This window comes from Rhipicephalus microplus, chromosome 1 (genome assembly GCF_043290135.1).
Source record: "Rhipicephalus microplus isolate Deutch F79 chromosome 1, USDA_Rmic, whole genome shotgun sequence".
Classification (NCBI taxonomy): Eukaryota; Metazoa; Arthropoda; class Arachnida; order Ixodida; family Ixodidae; genus Rhipicephalus; species Rhipicephalus microplus.
The window spans coordinates 214,928,166-214,949,864 of NC_134700.1; the positions used below are offsets into that span (position 1 = coordinate 214,928,166).

Consider the following 21,699-nt stretch of genomic DNA (forward strand, 5'->3'; position numbering starts at 1 on the left):
TACATACATACATACATACATACATACATACATACATACATACATACATAAATACATACATACATACATACATACATACATACATACATACATACATACATACATACATACATACATACATAGATAGATAGATAGATAGATAGATAGATAGATAGATAGATAGATAGATAGATAGATAGATAGATAGATAGATGTGGCAAACTAAGGAATTGTTCGCATTCAACAACGCAATAGTATCTGCTACCATAGCCCTTTCCACTAACAGAAACATGCATAAAAAGACTTGATGGGAAACTTGCCTCGGCTTCACGCAAGGTGTACAGGTACAGAATAGTATTTGCTACCATACCTCCCCACCACAATCCGGTCAAATGACAACAACGACTATGTTTCGTAGTTTCAATAAACTCAGTTTATTTCAGCAGCAACAACTGAGGGGTTTGCAGCTTCAGCTGCGGAAGCTGCTGCTTGTGCCGCTGCGGCAGCAGCTGCGTCGCTTTTTTGCTTGATCTGCTCTCTCAAACCTCGCATCCTGGTTAGCAGCGTCTCGTATTGGTACTTCATGTTTGCAAAGGTAAATGCGGTTACTGTCGTACCGGTCAGATGCAATTTTCTCTTCACGATTTCTTCGTATTTGTCGTAGGACTCGGTGAAGGACTTGAGTATCTGCTCCCTGAAGACGGCTGGACAGTCAGGACTCTCTTTCAGAGCGGCTTCGACTTGGTCGCACACCGCCACCCTGACAGTCTCGTGCCTTATGCACTCGCTGTAGCGGTCGGCATCTCCCTGAGCACGTTCCCTGTTTTCGAAGGCAGGCTCGTTGTGGTAAGGCTTCTCGTTCATCAGGGACTGCACTGATATTAGAACACTCTCGAGGCCCTGAGCGGGGCTCCACGGTGGTCCTGTCCAGGTGCCAAGAATGCTGAGACATACCTTGCCGCATGCGTACAGGTTTGGATTGAAGCCAACTCGGCCGGCGTCAGTGGTCATGATTCGAACTCTGGGTGGGCTGATCGGATATGTAGACGGGAACTTCATGTAGAACTGGAAGAAACCACCTTCGTACGGCGTCCCGCTGGGACCGATGATGAGGGCGTGAATCTTGGTGACGTCGTCTTCCTCGGGTGCGATGAAGAGCCCTGTAGGAGGCTTAGCATTGAAGTCGGCAATGTCCTTATTCACCCGCAAGAGGCATTGTGGTGATGGCTCCTCGTTTAGGAACGTGAAAGGATCCCATTGGGCAGCGGCACCAAACATTCTGGGCAACGGAGCCTAATTTGGAAGTATACGAGAGCCGAATAGACGCCGCGCCACACTGAATGCTCTCCCTGCGAGTGATGGCTGGTCGGTAGCTTGTGAGGGGTCTAAGCCCACTACGGAATTGGGGCCTGAAATATGTCCGTTGGTAGAGGTGGTGCTCTTGAGAAAAAGCATCTTAAGACGTTCAAGAATGAAATTTAGGTGGACTGAATACCTACTGAGAGTGAACACATTCTGAGGCTGCACTTTCTTGCTCCAGTAAACGTCTTTTAGTAGGAAAACGTGACAGAGCAAGATTGGTGATAAAATTAATGGATGAGGTGAGTGCCATCGTCCGTCTGATGAAGTCGTTTTCATGATGATGATGAGGAGGAGGACGATGCATGATGACGATGTCCTATTCCTCATGCAGCTCCCCCACAAAGGAGAACGGACCATGAATTGGGTGGCGGGTTGGTAGCTTGTCTTGTCTTGTCTCCTAGATCTTGGCTCATACCCACATGGGGGATTGGCCACACTGTACCTCTTTATAGATCATTTTTTACAACGCTTGCTAAAAAAATAAAGAGAAATTAGATATAAACAATAATAACGTTCCTTTGAAAAAACGTGAAAAAATTGCTCTTCTCGTGGGAATTCCAGCTTCAGTGTCGGCGTCGTTAGTTGTGAGCAAGAAATCATCATCTTTGCGTGACGGAAAAATGGAGCATCCTTGCGTGACCAAAAATTAAATAACGTAAATAATAAGAAATTCTGGGTCATAGTGGGGATCGAACCCGGGTCGTTTGCTTCACAAGCGCGTGTTCTACCACACCGCGACGCCTCTTCTTTGTCTTCATTTACTTATTGCCTGGCTTAGACAATGTAGAGCACAATAGTTTCTCGCTCACATTACAAATACAGTCATAAAAACAGAACACACAACGCCATCGATCCAATTTTGACTGATGTTTTCCACGTAAAAAATCTTAAGGGCTGCCTCAAGTTCAAACCAAACCTTGAAAACCATTCTGGCGCTGTCCTCGGTATTCTGCTACACTCAATGAATACAGACATGCTCTGCCTGAAATACATTACTGCTGGCTTCACATCCGCGTCGAAGTGGTATCCGGTCATTCGCGCATGCCATATTCAGTGGAGACCTGTCAGCATGACTACATTAAATGGGACGCCGTCATTGTTCCTTACTGCGAGATACCTTATCCCATGTGAATTAATGGAAATCTTTTTTTTTTGTCCTCTGCAAAATGGCCCAAAAATGTGCCCCATCACAGCAGTGCAAACAAAAAAAAAGAACATTGTCTATTGTTTCTGGCTTTTTACATATCAAGCAGTGTGACACCCATGGTTAAAAAAAAAGCCCCGTTCTTCTGTGAATGTGTTTACTGGTGGTGTTCCTGAGTGTAACTTTAAGAAAGATGTTTTCATTCCTGTAGGTACCTGCATCATTTTCAGCCGCTTCGGTCATTTTGCTCTGTCTTCAAGTGACTGTATATGGCCCTGTACATTGGTAATGGCAAAGCCATATCACAAACATCTTTTTAGAATTATTTTCTTCTTACACTTGCTAGATAATCAGAAGAAAAAAAAATAACAGATAAAAAAACGTACACTATCTACCACTTCCTTGAGATAGCAACGCAACTTCACGGGCCTGCATGCTATCAGTAGTAACAATTTCAGGTTAGGCACTGCATAACCCAAGTTGGCATACTGCACGCAAAATCGGATCACTGACGTCAAGGTAAAACCAAAATCTATTTACTACACTCTAAAAAATATCGAGTAAGAAGGGTGTCTTTTTGTCCCACAACAATAATCGTCATCAGGCTTGCGTGCGCTTCCTTTCTTGAAAACTCGGCGCTGGCCACTTTCCTATCAAGAATTCAATGTAACCCTGATAATGGGCATGCCGATCGTGACCAGAATGTACCGGGCGTGGGGCGATAGCGCAAGGATGGAATGCAATATAGATGACGATTATTGTTGTGGGACAAAAAGACACCCTTTTTACTCGCTCTTTTTTTTAGAGTGTATCTGTCTCACAAATAGGTGCGCCAAAGGCCAAGCCGAGACCCCCCGTCCTTCACGCGCCTGAACAAAACAGCCACGCCTCTGCTTTTTTTTTCTTTAACGCATGGAATCAACACCCCTGATTGTGAACTACGCACAACGTAATTCATCAAAAATCAGGCAGACAGACGCAAGCGTCCAGCTTGTGAATACAGCGAAAATAACTTACTCTGATAGGAAATGCAGTGAAAGCAGCTTTCGTGCTTTATAGGAACACACGTGTCTTGTATACATGACTCGCAATACGACATGAAATATTGCCGTGATAGTGCGTGGTAAGGTGTACATCGCCCTGGGGCGTCAGAAAATTAGATTATCGTAATGATTCCATAGTTTAACACCAGTCGCCCGCTAGAAAAGGCACACACGTTACTGCACCCTTATGGCCACGGGTGCACAGAAAGTTCGACAAGATTTCACAAACCAAGTTTTTGAAACAAGCACTAGGAACAGAATATAAAGCTATCACATTCAACCCTTCAGTGTTAAGCTTAAGGGTCCCCCAATTTTTAGCTATAAAACACCGAAAATTTATATTGAAAATAAAGCACCAAATAAATAACTGACTAAGCAGCAAGTGGTAGAACTGTAGGTGAATTTAGCGAAGAATTTGAAGAAATAAAATGATGGACAAATAAATTGAAGGATGAAGACGAAAATAGACTAACACGGTAATATTTTGTTACACTCGTGTAGGCGAACACATCGGAGCAGACATGCCTGTGGCTATAACCTAATGAAGTGCGACCAAACAATGAAATCGTTATGCTGGCTTTGTCGACAATTTCTGCTTTGTCAACTTTGAGTCAGACAATGGGTAAATTATCTCTTTTGTTTTTTTTCCTGGGGGCCTCCTTTCCCGGGGTTTGCATTATGTTTACTTTCTCAGTTGTTGAATTATCTGCACTTTGCACAAGGAAGCATCATCAATCAAATTTAGAACAGTGTTGCAGATTGCTTTACTTATTTGAGTGTTCCCCTAATTTTCCGGTAGAGTCACCAGTTTACGTGCTTTCACAATACCATCCGATGCCTGGTGACATTCCCATATACATTGTACGCGCCATCGAAATGAAAAGCCAAACGTTGTGACTGCGCACTTTAATATGTATACATACGATGGGCCTTCTAGAAGCACACTTCATCATAAGAAAGTCAATTCCAATTGCCAACTCATTAAAGATGTTTTGTGAAATCGCCTACATTATTTTTCGAAGCCCTCTATAGTAGGTATACATCAGCTATCAAAGTTCACATAGGAAACAAAACGTTTACGTTAACGTTAACTAATAAGCTGTCTTGTGTGATTACGCAATAAACACAATTTTCAGTCTCCCGTTCATATTTTCTTAAAATTCTCCCCATTTTTTTTCTTACCATGATGGTGGTCCGATCATACTATATACGTATATGTATGATAATAGTGGTTATGAGGGGTGTATAGGAGAGATATAGCCGAGGGATGAATAGATACAACAGGCATATGATATTCCTGATGGCTTATTTGGTATGATTTCCTGAGATGCGGGATGAATATGCTTACGGTATGCTGATTATATGCATTTCATGTATAAAAAAACGAAATTGTAAACTTGACGGTAAGAGGTCTTCATATGAGCTGAACGAAAAGCCCGTAGCACTAATCGGTCATCGCCATATGTCGATAGCACCACGGTGTATTGCCTACGTCGGTAAGTGTAGTGAGTCCATTGTATGTATGTCCAGGCATTTGGTGCACGTTTCGTGTGCTATTCCTTACAGTGCATTGAGAGAAAAATAAAAATAAAGAATATTTACTGAAAAAATGTGTTTTAGTTAGGGTGCAAATAACCGCCGGCATGGTACTGGGTAGAAGGATGGTGAACTGGATTAATATATTAGAAAAAAGAGGGTGACAATAGGTAAAGAAAAGGAGATAAGTACAATATGTGCAAGTGATCTTGATACTAGTATTTATGCAGGGGATATTAGGCACGTTTAGTCTCTACTGTAGGAAATAGTTATCCATTAAATTTTTTTTCCCGATTAGACCAGCTTCTGACAGGTAACTACAAATTTACGTGTATCGCAACTGCATAAATTGCCGAGTCCTTAGATTTAGGAGCACGTTATAAGGAGCCCCAGGTGGCAGAAATTTCCGGCGCCCTTACTACGGCGTCTCTCATAATCATATGACGGTTTTGGGACGTTAAACCCCAAACGTTATAATTATTATATAATTAACTGCGTAAATAGGTAAATGAAGGATCTGCATTCATTTGAGACAATAGCAAAATTAGCGGAATCAATAGAAGCGGTCTATGAAGAACGCTGGCTATACGATATCAGTTCACATTGTTCACATTGATTTATTGCGCTAAAATATCGCCCATTTCAACGTATAGCGTTCAGAAAAATGAAAAATTTTTGGACATGCAGCAGTGTAACACGCGAACCGATATCATCGTATACGGCCAAGAGCATCGTTTTCTGTCAATCTACAGCTCGGCCTCTCGAGTGTGCGCCTTTTATAGCACGATTAAAACGCTGGTAAAATAAAGCGAAACGTCAATTGAAGCTTTCAGCCGTTTTTCTGCACACGAATAGGTGGCGACTACAGCGTTTATTCTCTTTCAAAGGTGGGCGAGTCTAGGCGGGTCCGCGCGGATGCATATGCGCGCATGCATTTTTCGCGACACAGATCCCAAACAGACGAAACCCTTGCGAGCCAGCCCAGTCAGCACAAAAAGGCCGCGCGTACCTCCTCTTCGTCTTGAGCTATGCGCGCACATTTCTTGTGCCTCCGACGAGCGAAAGTCTGAGCGCGAAACACACGGATTCCCTCGTCGAGCTTCGGCTAATCCTCACGAAACCAACCTTTGCCGCTTCCAACGTTCCTTTATTGTTTCCTTTTTTTTTTCGCACTGCCGATTTCTTTGCCTCCGTTTCGTAGCCCTTGCAGTCGGGCTTACACGGAGCGACAAGGGAAGCCCCTGCGGTTTCTTTCATCCCGTCCTCGACGAAAGCGACCGAGAGCTGCATTGGTGGCGCTCGCTGTAAAACGGAACTGTATATAGAGCGCGAGAGGAGTCTTTCGTAACGGTGTGGCCAACAGATATGCAGAGGTCGGCAAGGAGACAGCCCTCCTAGACAGGCCAACAGGGCAGACACATCTTTGTCGTCTACGAAGAGGAGGCACACGATGGTCGTTGCCAAGGAGGCATACACCCACTACAGGAGTCATCGGGACCATCTGGAACTTCTCGGCAGATAAATCGACATTCTGCTCGGCCAGAGGCAAGGCACACGAGATCAATTCGCCATTGCACCTCCGACGGTTATACCGTTACAGAGGTGGCACGAAGAAACGTCTGCACAAGGTGCATTATGTACTGTGATTCGCGAAGGCGATGTTTCGAGGATCGCTGCATTCTTTTACGTTAGGCGTCGTGATGCCAAGCTGCACTGGAAGCGGAAATCATCTTCGAGGTTTCTACGGCAAGCTTTACATGCTGGATGATCTGCTGCGCAGCTGTACGGTCAACTATAGTAATGAGCCAACTTCGTAAGAAAGCACGTCTGATCAGCTCAGCTGTGAAGTTTCCTTGTTCTAAGACGTTTTTTTTTTCTGACTTATGCAGACCCTTGCAGTTTCTGCGTGTACTTTAGACTGTAATGTTTTTTTTCTGAGATTCACTACCTGACATTGCTGCGTAATTACGGGTAACAAATTTACGCATAACTGTCCATCTGTTTAGGGCATGCATTCCGGAATGCATTTCAGAAGAAAGGTCACTGCAAGTGCGAATGAAAACTAAAACTTTCAGGAAGACCAAAAGTGTGGGGTGCTTGTCAGTGAGAGCAAGATGAACGACGAACTCTCAGCTGCCGTGGGCTACAGCCTTGTAGCAGAACCTACGACGGAAGGCGAGTACTGCGATCTGATGGACGATTTCAACCCGCTGTGCATACAGGACTCAGTGTTTGACGAGAACTTCGAGGCTGATGCCACCGGCACATTTTCAGGTGATAATGCTTTTCGTTGGCTTTTCTAGATATGTGTTCGAACATTTCTAATCGCGCATAGCGTGGGCAGAGCATAATAAATAGAGATTTTCAAAAGTACAGAATAGTGCGGGTTGTTTTATAAGAGTGCTGTTGTTTCCCTGAAAAAAGAAGGAGTATGTGAATTGAGTATAACAATGAAAGCAATATACTAGTATAGCTTTTATCCAAAGTTAAATAAACTGTTTCTTCCAAAAATCTTCAAATGTTTTAACAAACCACGTGTTAGTTGAACCGAGGAACTGCGCGAGAAATTCCAATAAAATGGTTAATGAAAGCTCTTCACTTGAAACACAACTCTAAATTTCGTACCAGTTTGCCGAAGTACTTATACTAATTATTTTCCTACTAATTCGTACTAATCATGACGCAATTAAAATTTATGGCACATCCTAATGCTTTTTTTTATTATATATGAGCCTTAGCTTAGCCCATTCTATTCCATTTTCATTCTTTAAATGCTTATAAATGTTTTAGGAAAACTAACAGTGTCACTCAGCACTCCGGCCACTAGAGATGAGCTGTGGCATATGATGTAATTTTACTCTTCACAATATGCATATGAAAACAAGGGTCGTAGATTAAGAAAAAAAGAGTACGCAGCTCAGAGTCATGAATAGTAAACAGGGATAACGCTCAATTAGTTCCTGCAGGTCTCCAGTCTCTCTCATTTCGGCGAGGACACGACTACATTTTTTTGCTGTATGGCATACAAGGTAATCTTGCGTTGTAACCGTGTGCCCGTAATCGACAATGCCGCAGATCCCTTAGACGTCAGGGACGGGGCCGTCGCAGCAACTGTGGAAGATGGGACTGAGGTGGACTTCAGTGACCAGTTGAGTTCTGAGGGCCATGAAAGAAGCCTGTACGAAGTGACTGCAGAGGAAACCTGCCAAGCGACTGGGTGAGTCAAAGGCGTCCTACACACTTTATGGCGAACGTGCTTGCGACATGACGGCAGCTGTGTGACAGACGCGCACTGATCGTTGGCACGAGTTGTTCTTCAAGCAGCATACGTGCTGAGGACACTAACACTGCCACGATCGCTTAGATAGCCTTGATTTAACTCTAGAAGAAATCGTTTTTGGGCGAGTTAGTACTTTAGGTTACTGAACATTTTGTAACTGGCGCGAAGCTACAAACTTGAAAAATTGGAGAAAAGAGACAGATGATCGCCGAACCAGAGACAAACATTTTCAGAGTGAATTTCTGGTACAGTGGAAATTCGGCGCTCTTCTGTTTCTTTCTTTCTCTTTTTCGCGTTTCTAACTTTGCTCCAGTTGCAAAATGTTCAGCAAACGATTTAACTACTTAGAGAGTTTCGAATAACGTAACGCCAAGTTTGCGTTTGTTGCGGTCACGCACTATTTCTGTTTCTTAACAGGCGCCCCCAAGTAGTTAGAGTAGGATGCATGTGCAGTTGCGGCAAACGCAAACTCAAAGCCTTGCGTACGCTATTTTAAATATCTCCTATTTAGATATTGAATCGTCACATAGAGAAAGAGTGCCAAAGTGCAGCGCTTTTGCGGTAATCTAAGAATCGGTGGCTTGCTTTCCGTTCGCCTCATTATCACGGGCCTATAGAAGCGGAATGAAGAGGTTAACTTAGTATTACACACACTTGGCTAAACAAAGCGCAGGTCATAGAAAGTGCAATGGGCATCTGTTAGTGAAAGAGATTGTGCTAGAAAGCAACAGCCGGTGCAGGTACAAGCGTTTTTTTTTCTATTCAGTACAGAATAAGGTGTAATTTGTAAATTAACGTTCCTTTGCAGATATTCATCTTGGTTTACCTGGGTGGATTTAGCGTTATTGTTTCTTCGCTGTCCACGTTTCGTAGCTGGCGGTTGCGTGTTCGTAAAACCGTGCACACGTGCAAGGTTAACGTTTGCGTTCGCCCCTGTATTGAATTTGTCCTTTATCAATCTCTGCTGCGCAGTAGTCTCCATTGCTAAATTGCTCTATGCCTCGTAACTGTGCACATTTATCCTTGAGGAGAATATTTTCTTGGCCCGATTGGTATTGCTTACTGATTGACATTCCGCCATTTGTAAAAACTACGTACATAAGAGAGACACAAACACAATGGTACGAACAGCACTTGCAACTAATTTACTTCAACCATGAAACGTGACCGAAACATAAAAATAGAAAGTGAACTTGCGCATCTCCATGCGCAGTCCAAGGTCTGTAAATGTGAACCACAATTTCATGACATCAGGATCCTGGGTAAAGGCAAGCATCAGACAGCACGTGAGTTATTAGGAGCCTTTTACATTATCAAGTTGGGTGTTGAATGTATTAGCAACACGCAAATACAGCTGCGGTCTCCCTAGATTAGATTGTTTGAGAGCTGGCTAGTGCTGTTAGTTATTTTGCACATGTGTGGGTCACATGTCTGTACACTCTGTTTCATGCTTGTAATGAATCAGTTGGAAGTGCCACCCATGTCGTCGTGTCTCTCTTGCGTATGAGGGTTTTACTATAGAGTGTCATACAGCTCGTGGCATTCGTATATTGTTCTCTGTGCTGCAGCTTCGCACTATGATCTCTCTCTCTCTCTCTCTCTCTCTCTCTCTCTCTCTCTCTCTCTCTCTCTCTCTCTATCAGAGGAGCTCACTGTATGCTAATGCCGTATTTTTCTGTGACTACCGTAAAGCTACCGACGTTAGCTGCTAAGTGATATGTTAGCGCTAAGCAAATGCAGGCTGCTGGCTGCACAAAATTTACTATACGATACATATCCATCGAATTACGTTTGTGTATCTGAATGTAGGTTGTGAAATGTCCTTAAAGACTCTAAACAAAAGTCGATCGCCAACGACAGCAATAAGGATTTCGAGCTAAGAAGGTATTCAACTGCAATATCGATATCACCACAAAAGACGTGAGCCTTAATTGTGCCATCGGTAGTAAAGGTATTTGAAGCATAAGTGAACCCGACCGGCAGTCCGCACGTGCTAACCCAGATGCACCGCTTATATACTGAGGTACATGCGAGACCCGGATGAGCCGGGCCTTCGGATCGCTAAACGTGGCATCTTTTTCACCAACCCACACTAACAAAATTCAGCGAAATTTATATCACTTAACGTGAAACATTTAATTGTATTAAGAGTTTGTCAACAGTGTTATTAAGGAGGGGGTCGCGGTATCCAACCGCTTCCACAACTGCGAGGACTGTGGTTGGGTGACCGGTGCGAACACGTGTGGTTCTCGTGCCCGGAGCATGTCATGAGACCGTCAACATGTGAATACTCTGTATACGTGATGTCGGACAGGCAGCATCGCCCGTGTGCGGGGCTTTATTATTCACACAACACAGAAATGTTACTTCGCGGTCGTCGCACTCAGCTTAGGGATGTCGCCTTGCGTAGAACGACTGCCAGTAGTGGCTGGCAGGCCAGCGGCATAACAGCAGACCAAGAAGTCTGGAGTGATCGGTCGCTGTGGCCGAAACATTTCGGTGAGTACAGATGATGCGATGCACAATATGAAGATATATAACGTGTTGGTCTGACAGTAAGAACATTAACTTTTGAGGCATCTCGTCTATTGTTGCAGGTTAATAATAACTATGAATCAGCCCAGGAAAAAGTAGTTATCATGCACTGACTATCACCATCTGTCACCATAATCTACCATATGATGAAAAATGGTGGATGTTGTAGTGGGCATGGCGGAGGCAAGGAGAGTGTTGCTGCGTGTTTCACATGGAAAATTATTTCGTCTTAAGACTCCCCCCTCTCTCCCCAATCTACAAAAACGTTGCCAAAAGGAAACATATGCATCTATTTGTAGCTGACTACCTTAACTGGCATAAAAGAGAGCAAACGTTCATAGCAACATCTGCAGACGCTGTCGTCTTTAAGTCGGAGGGGCACGCATACAGTGTGAATCCGTAGATGCTATTAACTGCTCTTGTTCCATTATAGATCAGAGTGGTCGAATGAACACATGGGCAATGATTTTTCACTTGCTTTGAGGGAGACACGACATCCTGCACTTGCCTCCATCATGCCCACTACTACATCCTTTATTATGACAGAAGACATTCCATATAGTTATTGTACATTGTGGTAACGAATGATGAGAAAATAGTCAACTGCACGTTTTTCCAATGTGAGGACATTAAAGAATTCTTAGGCAAATCAGATGAAATGCCGCTTACCATGCCACACACAGACTGTGTGAAACTTTCGCAAAGCTATCGGGAACTAATTGAAACTTCAGAACAGTTGCCAGTCGAGTCGAGTTGAGTGGGGAATCGAATTGAACAGTGTTTGATTTGTTCATCGAAAGGTTCGAAAATTCGCAATCCTAATCAGGGGACTTCGGGTTTCCTTAAATTTAGTTCGGCTTATTTATGTTGTTTGAAAGCTCGTATTCAATAAACACTAGCGCGTATAGCCTTTTCCGGTGAGGCGAGGTCAGTCAAGCGAAGCTTTGACGCGCTCATCTGGTTGACCTGTTCTCAGCAAATAAAAAAAATCTGGAACAAGTGAATTGACGTATTTTATAATTAACTGGTTGGATTTCTTTTCCACACAGAGGCATGACAGTCAACGGCAACGGCAGTGTGCGGCGAGAGCGGCGCAAGCAGAGGCGTTATCGCACGACGTTCAGCAGCTTCCAGTTAGAGGAACTCGAGAAGGCGTTCCAACAGAGCCGCTACCCGGACGTCTTCGCCAGGGAGGACCTGGCTGCCAAGATACAGCTGACCGAAGCGAGGGTACAGGTGAGGACTGTTCCGAATAGTACAAATCGCGCATTGTGTCGGATGCTCCTCTAGCATATAGTGAAGTTGCTATACGACGAAGACTTATATGCCAATGCAAAGCGGATGTCCGCAGGCAGGTGTGACTAGCCCTGCTTCCCATTACTGCTCCATTAAAGATGTCCGCGGCCAAAAACGCTCCTGCCGCGGAAGTTTCGCAAACCCCGCTACTTCCCACTGGTCGATAAAGTGTCGAGAAACAGTGAATGGGGCAGAAAAAGAACAAAAAAAAAAACGGCGTGTACCTTTACTGGCTTTTCAAGGTCGGACACGAAACGTCAAGCCAGACAAGGTACCGTATGTCGCGACAAAAAGACCAATGCTGCTTAAATCGAAAACTTAAAAGGACCATACTCAACATCGAAGAGGAACCTTCTGTAGCTTTTTGTATACCTTTCATGAGCATTTTGTACTTTTCATCAAGAATCAGTATCTTATTTGTGCCATGTGCAACACAGCTTCACTGGTCATCCACATTTGCTGAGTGGAATGGCTCCCTGATAAACCCAGTGTATCATATCGGCGCCTGTACATCTCCACAGGGTGTCAGGACGGTGATATTTGGTTTTCCGTTACGTATAGTCTCAGGGCAAGACCATTCCAATTGCGATCAACCTGAAAAGCGAGTTATATTGGGTTGCGTTATATGGCAAAGTCGGTCGAAAATTCCCTGTGAGGTCAAAAAACTTCTAGACCCTGGTTGAACTCAACATCTACAAGAGAAAAGTCAGGAGAAAACAACGCCTGTACCCAACTATTACATAACGCTCGCAGGAGGAATAGATCAGCGCACCATTATCATCACTACGTCAAACCCTTTCGTACACACTAACCGCCATGAAGTGCAACATGTATCTTGGATATCTTCGTGTTCAAGGAGGTTCTACTTTTGTAACCATATGCATCTTTGAAATAACATGAAGTTCATTTTTGAGCGGCGCACATCGCCCTTCATACCAATGGTGCGTTTTACGTCTACCAGTTTCCTAATGAATTGTGCTACTTTGGTTATCGTATATGTTCTGGAATGTGCATCAACGGTTCAGTGGCACATGAAGAACTAACTATAATCACCAATTTATCATTAACCGCTCGCGTAGAGGAATGGTTCCTCGCCCTGACCCTCGCTCTTCGAGTTAGAACGATGCATGGCGTCAACCTGGGCGACAGATACCACCAGTGGTGGGTGCAAGTATGAACAAATAACACTCGTCGGTGCGCATATGCAGGTGTGGTTCCAGAACCGGAGGGCCAAGTTCCGTAAGCAGGAGCGCCACGACGCCAAGCGGCTGTCTTCCTTGCTTGCCGAGGCCAGCATGCTGGCAGGCGAGGGCAGCGGGGACTCGACGGTAGCCGCCGATGGGCTCGCCGGCATAAGCGTCGACGTCCTCAAGGGTCTACTGAGTGCGTATACTTGCCTATGGGCCTGTACACGTGCTATCCGCACAGTTGCACCGCACGTGGCGGGACACCTGCCACACGCAAGCGGAGGGCGAATGAGCGTATTGGCGACGTTCTTTCGACCTCCACTTGCGTGCGGCTGGTGTCCCGGCTGGCACGTGCAATGCGGCTGTGCCGATATCGCATGAACAGGCCCTAAGACCTGTTTTTTTCTAATCACGTGGATTGGTTTATTTGTATATATTAATGGAACTACACAAGTAAACGTTGTTTCTTGTACAGTCAGGGATGTCACGAGGATTTGAAAACCGTCGCTGGACAGACACCATGGTCGTAGGCCATAGAAAAGAGACGCGTTGAGGAAAGGAGGCTTATCGCTGCCAAAGCGTAAACATAAGAAACGTGCTTGTGTCCAGTATAAGCTGATTTCATTGTATATACTTCAAAGTATAACCCTTATGTCGACTTCAGTGTTTACTTTACGTCTTTTAGCTCCTTTTCTTACCTTCTCTGGTGCATTTCGTGCACTGGATATTCTCTGCCGTATCCAAGCCATAATTGAATAATTCTTTCTTCAATCTGTTCTTTAAAAAAGTGACAACTGTTACAGTATCTCTTGAAAAGATATACGTGTCAATAGAAAGAAAAGTGAGTCTTGCTCTTGCACAGTTCATGACAATTGTGTTTGTATCCACGAGCCATTTGAGGACCGCTAAAAAATGGAACATGCTCTTCATTTTTAGCCTTGGCGACCAATGAAAAGCACGAAGAAGCCGATGAAAATAACAAAGAAGAAGGAAAGTATAAAAAAAGCAGCGTATCATGCGAAAATTTAGCTCACGGCGCCTAATCAAAACATTTAAAGCATGGCGGTTAAGCTTTTTTGGCTATCTGGGTCACGGGGAGAATCTATAGACCATGCAGAACATTGTCGCGTAGTTTTAGAATACTGTGTGCATCAGCGCCTTTTACGACGGTGAATGTGATAACATGCTTCTGTTTTTGCACATACACGCCAAGAACAGTTACGTCAAGAGTGCGTGTCCACTCGCGCCGAAACAATGGTTCCTTGTTTACAATAGGTGAATAGCAAAACGGTGTGTTGTCTGCAACGGTATTTTTGGTTATAGGCCTATCCCTTCGATGCTTCAAGGTGCCTGTAGCGCAGTGTAATCGAGAAGGATCCACGTGCAATTCTGTGGCGCGTTTGTTGCCGCCTGTTCAATGACTATGTTCTTCAACTTTTTCTTTTTTCGTTTTTTTTTTGCGAGAGGATAGACAATATTTCGCGCATTTGAGAGAACGAATCGAGGAGTGGAAACGGGCAAACAGGAAGAACGGCAAGAGGCGGGTTTCGAACGCAGCATGCGATGATGTTTTGAAACATGCATTGAGCTTTTTCAGAACCACCTCGATTTAGTATTTCCCAGAACAAGCGGTAATCACTTCAAGATCACTCACACATGCTACCAAATTTCAACTTACGTACGATGACAACATAAGTACGCGTGTACTCTGCCAAAATTCTGAAAACCGCTGAGCGCGTAAAAGGCCCCCATGAGAAAACGGCCACTTTATTAATGATATCGTGGGATGCTAAACAATGGAAGTCGCTTTTGAATGAACGAGTAAAATGGTAAGGCGTATATATTTTGTCAGACTTGTGTTGTGTACGTTGTGTGCGGAGAATTTCGCATAAATTTTGCATGAAACACAATTTTCAGAATGAGATTCCACGTAAAGGAAGATGTAAAGGTGTAAAAAAAGCTAGAAATCGCTAGAAAAAAGCTACAGCGCATTTAATTTCTAGAGTAAGAAATGTTTTACTGTTGCCATTCACTATATCGAACCCGGGATGATATCTCCGTAACACAAAATGATAGAAATATAATTTTACGGGTAAGCAGCACGAAAATAAATCAACGTTTATTTCGTGATACTGTGATGTCCAGAAAATTTTTGTATGTGACAAAACATGCGCGATACCACCTTTTTCATCAAAATAACGAGAATCTGTCCGTAGTGAAGAAATGGCCACTCGCACGATTATAACTATTTTACTTACTACGTTTAGTTATAACTTTTACTTACTACGTTTAGTTATTCAACTAAACTGCATATCTCAAAAGGGCACCGCGAGTGCTGGGTGGAACACGTGGAAGGCGGTGGCACTGGCAAGAACGCCCGTACGCGTGGCACGGCATCTCGAACTGGAAGTCGATGCGGATGGGTGCCGTAGCCCATAATCATTTGCGTGAGCCACGATTTCGCTATCCACCCTTTCCACTGCGCATCCAGCCACTCTTAAGATGTTAGTGAATAGATGATGACGACAAACAAAGTTTGATTACGCAAGGGCCACTTACGGCCAAAGAGCGTCGACGCGAGTTGGTGAATCAACTTTCCTTCGCATATTCCAGGTGGCATCTCCGGTGACTCCTTCGCGGATCCAACCCAAATGGGCGTCGCTGAGCCACTCCTGGAAGGCTTCGGCAACGAGGGCAGTGTTACCGCCAACTGCGATATCAGCAGCGCCGTTCTGGCTGCAGACACCGCGGCAGGGTTCAGTGTGGCTGACTTCGAGCTGCATCCAGAGACGACACACGCGTTGACGGAAGACAAGGCAGCGCAGAACCACTCGGGAAACATGTCTTGCGCCGCCGCACCAGACGGCGACTTGCTGCAGATCGCATTCGGGTCGGCCGTGGAAGACTTGACGCCACCCTCTTCCCTGGTCGACTGCCGGGACAGCGCGCTGAGCGACTCCGTGCAAAGCATGTTCGTCGAGATGTGCTTTCCCAGTGGCTTGCAAGAGGGCGAACTGTGAACACAAAACGTCGATGGACGGTCTCGAGATCATACGTTCGAGGCGTTTCAACGATCTCAAGAAAGTCGCGTTGCGCCGAGAGGGCCATCGAATCATATGCTTGCTGGACGCTGTGTTAAGGACACTGCTGGTCACCGCGACATATTGCTTCCACCCTGCAGTTGCGACTATAGTGTGGGCGTAGGTGAGCGCAGGGCCTTTCGTCCCCGGCTTTGCGGGGTCAAAGGCCGAAAATAAACTGTTATTGGAATGAAACATCAATCTTCCTCGGTCGCCATTTTAGTCAAAAACCTACGTGGTCATAACCCTACACATTAAGAAGTGATGGGACTGGCGCAACAGAGTAATGCTACGAGGCAGACTTGGCACCCCTCCTCAGATAATTAGTGAGCGGCCTCCTTTCCTCTGTGTGCATGCCCATGGTGGGAACAAGGGTGAAAAGACCTTGATGCAAAATATTCACTGTGCTTCTGTTTAAGCTTGTGATGCTAGAATATTGGTTCATCGGCAGCTTTTGGTTCACGACGTTGCAAGCAAAAGAGTGGAATCCAGTTTAGTGCACGCCACGCACCTAAGCGCGGCTTCAATGTCTGCAGTGCTACTCACCTTTCAGAATGAAAGGGGCTCACCTCTTTGCTGTCCCCATACGTCTTACACCATTCATGATGCGGTGATTTGCGACAGATCCTCACTTAATGGATGCCTAATGATGTATGACGGTCTCATTTCTGATCAACTTTATCAAAATTGTTACCTCATATATTAACCAAGCAAGTGCGACGTTAGTCACAGCCATTCCTGGACTGAAAATCGTAAAAAAAAACGGTAATCATCAGAGTATATATTTCTGTGGTTCTACTTTGGATGAAATGTAAAACTGCGCTCCGCTTCAGACGACGTTTAGCCGCGTTGCTCATTTTTCTGGCCACTGGTGCACCAGATAGCGTGCCATAGTGAGCTCTTGGAGCACCCATTGTGAGATCAGACTGATATGTTGTACCACGCACGGAAGGTCTCACTTGATCTTATACATTCCTTATTCTGAACGTGCTGTGTAATGTTCGACAACGTAACAGAGAATGTTCGTTCATAGTGTGTGACGGGATGCATGGAGGGTGGGAGGAGGGAGGCTGTATGGCAATGGGGAAATGAACGCAGGCTGATTCCAAGTGCTAAAATTCAAGAGTAAAATCATTAACGATAGAGTACCGCCCCCTGAATAGAGCGATATGTGGCTCAGCAAAGTGACTGTCGTTCATATACGGTATCGCAAGTTCTCGCCACAGGCGGGAAGCACGGGGAACACACTCGTGCTCGGTGTGCCTTTAGTGAAGAGAAGGACATCAAACAAATAAGACCTCATAAAAGGAACAATAAAAAAGGCACAATTCAATGAGAAAGAATACACAGTATAGAAAGAAACACCCAACCAAATCAAAACAGGCCGACATAAACTGGTTGTTCATTTTGGATGGGCTTTCTGCCGCAATGTAATCTTGCTAAATATGCTCCATTGGCCACCTGCTGGAAACAGCTGTGAAAGTGAGCCTCTGACGGAGTGGAGAAAGAGTAGGCAAACGACAAAAATGCATACACGTGTATGAAGTCACGCTCGCGTGCACCCTTCCGCGCACGTTTCGTCGGAATCGGGATCGAAACAACTCGACACGTGCTAGCAGATTGTTCTGTGTGTTTTCAACCATCTGGCTGCGCAGATTCACTCAGCTGGAGCCGGCACTATGTGCGTCCTTGATGCATCCGCTCTATACTTACCACTATAGCGGCTGATATATAGCCATATCGTTCCTGGTATGAATCGCCTCAGATGGTTAATTCGCCTACAAAGCTCAACCGTGGACGATCCTATAGCTATGATGCTACTTGATCGTACGGTTGAGGGAGGGGCTTAAAAGTGAAAGAAGCAACGACATTTCTTCGACAGTTATAGGTTTTCTAACTATTTCAGGCTAATTTGTGCCCCCCCCCCTCTCCCTCCCTCCACGAAGCAAGCAATAGGGTCTTGTTTGCTGGAACCTATACATGCGACCTATCGCTGAAGCGAATTGCGTTCTCCCCGACAAGAACCCTGCTGGAGCTTTCACGTGTGCGAGATTTAAAGCTGTCATTTTTTTTCTCTCGCTCTCTTCTCGATTATTATATGTTTTCGCCATCGTAGTTGCACAATATCTCAAACAACCTTTCGTGGGGACACTCTAAGCGAATGGGTAAGCCATCTGAATTCAAACGTTCACCTTCGATGGCCTTCCCGTTCCCTAAAAAAAAAAAAAAAAGAGGGAAACGAGTGAGCAAGATGTCAATAAAATTAAGGCAGCCCCGCTCCCGCCTTAGTGGTGCCAAACCCGAGGGAAGTGTGGAGCAGGGCAGGCTTTCCAGTTTCTTTTCTGTTTTCCCGCTGCTTCCTCATCTCTTTCTTTCTTGCCCCCTTTTCCAGTTATTTTTCTGTTTCTTTCTTCATTAACAATTTTTTATTTCTTTCACATTTCTTTCTCTCTCTTTCTCATATTCTCGCATGCTTCCTCTTTCAATTTTCATGTGTGGTTTGTGTTGTAGAGTTTCTCTAGTCATAAGCACTTAATGGTATTCAAGGCGCAAGAAGAACAAGGAAAAAGTTGGCCCCGTACCTGCATGGTAATCTGCAAATGTCGTCGAAAGACGATAGTCTTGCGTCTGGAGAGATTGAACAAAACGTTTATTTGATGTTCTGCGCAAGAAAATTGTTGAATGGTATTCTGGAGGCGCTGCGTTAGAGTGCCTCGAGCGTGCAGCGGTAGCGAACGAGCGCACTAAGTCACGTCACACGTGAGACAAGAGCGCCATCTGGCAGTTATCTTGTACAACGAAACGCACGGCTCTGAGACGGGCGTGCATGCTCGTCTCAGAGGTGATAAGGTGTACAACGCAAGGCGACGGGTAGGTGCCACCACCGTGTCGTCTTAGCAATGCGTCGGAAACGCTCCCCTTTTCGTGCAAGCGTTGGATGGTCAGCGCCGCGTGATAAACGCTACGGTCCGTAGAATAACTTATGCATGCCTTTTCTAGTAAAAGACGCACATACAGAAAATATACGTGTTGTTTTGGTGCCTCAGATATGCGCGATAATTGCTTTTTAGTTGGCAATCGCACGAGTATGAACACTCAACCTTGAGCAACATAAGTGGGCGCTGCGGATTGGGTCAGCCATTTGGGATATGCGCTCGGGCCGTTTAAAGTACCTGGTACCAATAGGGGGGACAAACAGAGAAATGGACAGACAGACATACCAAAATTTTTTGCGTTGAAGGTCGCCAAGAAAGATTGTCGTCTTTAAAAAACTGTGGTGCGAGTGCGTGCTCAGTACAGCTGGGGGTGGTATATGCGGTTTTGTCTGCGTTACGCCGTACGACAGCCCGGCCGTGTTAAGTGCACCGCACTTAGAACTTGTCAGGACTGATGCGCCGCTTTTTTTTTATTCGGGTAAATAGCAGGACGTCCACAAGGACGTCCTGCTATTTAGTTGTCTGCAAGAGAAAAAATAAATTAAGCCAATACTGACGCTTGTAATATCGCTAGCTAACACTGACGACCAATAGCAACGCACACGCAAACAAGATGTCCGAGTTACACGCTGTAATATCTGTGGTCCTCAATTCCTGCCCCGGCAGATGCCATACCTGTTGACGCCCACGGTAATCCTTGAAAGGTTGTTTCCCCCCGATTTGAGAAATAAGAAATGCGGCTTCCTAATATGAATGCCAACACCAACTTCAAGTGAGCGGAAGCTATTCGATTGCTGTTAAATGTGTGAGAGTTTTGGCGTCCTTCATGATTAGCGGTTTATTTATTGTAAAAGAGACAAAAAAACAACAAAAGCATGTGACAAACTGCATGGCATTCCTCTCCAATGCACAACCAGTGCCAGCGTTCTCCTCCTATTGCAGTGCACCCTGAATAATCGCGGGTCGGCAAATAAAACCGTTGTTTTGGTTGTTGCTGTTACAGCACGCGACAGATGGAAACAAAAGGTGTTCTTTGTTCGGGTTGGAAGCCAATAAATGTTAATTTTCGCCTTAGTGACGTATTTTTTTTTCCATTTGGAAATTTTTCATTTACATACTTCATGAGTGATATCCCGATTTCTTCGTACAATGGCGTCGAAAGACGTCTCACGTATACGCGGACCTTGAAAACAGCCAGTGAATGAATAACTCGATTTCTCGTGTTGTACGTGCCAAAATCACGATATGACTATGATTAGCGGAGGACAACGGAAATTCCTACCGTCTGGTGTTCTTTAACATGCAATCGCGCAGTGCGCGCGTTACCACTGACATGCTACCGCCACGGCTGGAATCGAACCCGCGACCTTCAGCCTAGCGAAATCGAGGCGAGCCCGAGCTATACCTACGCTGCGTTTGCACCAGTAAAAACATCCCTGTCACGTACGCATTCGTGCGTAGGAGCGGAATGGTCCTCTTGCTGACACGCGACACGTAAACACGCTCTAACGGACCGGCGATAATGACCACGCAGAGTTTTACACCGCGCTTACGAAACTATGTGAGCACCAGCCAGATCTGCCACGTGTGGCTCGAATGGTAGTTGCACCGGCACCTGTGCGTACACTGTGCGCTCAGCGGTGCGGTGAAAGCAGTGACGGGAAATATCGGTCGAGGCTCTCGCCGCGTTTAGCGGTGGGCGCAGCTTTGACCTCCAAGCGTTTGCAGTGAACTGTGAAATTCGAACGTCGTGTGCAGACGGTGCGGGCGTCAATTGCACCGCCGCAGGGAAAGAAACGCGCGCGTTTGTTCGCTCGAGACACGAAGATCACGTGCAAGCTTGAGTGGGTCACGTGAGACGCCGATAGAGTGATAAAAAAAAAGAAAATCGTGGGCAATTATGCACTATGCTTGCGGTGCGAGTACTGGAAACAGCGGAGCTGGTAGCCTTCCCCTCTTGCTCACCCTTACTTCTCTCTCCCGCTCTCGTGTTATACCATACATGGTTATCAATCAATCAATCAATCAATCAATCAATCAATCAATCAATCAATCAATCAATCATAAAACTAATTATTTAACGTGTCCTGGTACAACATGCAGGAGGTCTTAGTGTAGGCACACGCAAAAATAAAACAATTGAAATAAACACTAAAACAGTAAATAAAACAACAAAGTAATATAGTACGTTATATCGTCTTCCCTCGTCCTTTTTCTTCTTCCCTTCCATTTTCCACCTCCTTGTTATGCTCTTTGCATGGCTATGGCACGTTAGAAACTGCTTGGCACATATCCGCCTTGTTTTGTACGGACGACCCAAC

At 45.1% G+C, this 21,699-nt stretch overlaps 1 protein-coding gene and 1 pseudogene across 1 annotated transcript; one reads left to right on the top strand and one right to left on the bottom strand.

The window, feature by feature from the left end:
• Window positions 1-398: 398 nt before the first annotated feature.
• Window positions 399-1,531, bottom strand: LOC142769236 (ubiquitin-conjugating enzyme E2 Z pseudogene; annotated as a pseudogene).
• Window positions 1,532-5,897: 4,366 nt separating this feature from the next.
• Window positions 5,898-19,803, top strand: LOC142806762 (uncharacterized). Its single transcript, XM_075891295.1, has 5 exons — window positions 5,898-7,338; window positions 8,140-8,281; window positions 11,929-12,115; window positions 13,384-13,558; window positions 15,976-19,803. Exons 1-5 carry the CDS (start codon window positions 7,179-7,181, stop codon window positions 16,380-16,382), a joined length of 1,071 nt encoding a protein of 356 aa, XP_075747410.1. The 5' UTR covers window positions 5,898-7,178; the 3' UTR covers window positions 16,383-19,803.
• The last annotated feature ends 1,896 nt before the right edge of the window (window positions 19,804-21,699 follow it).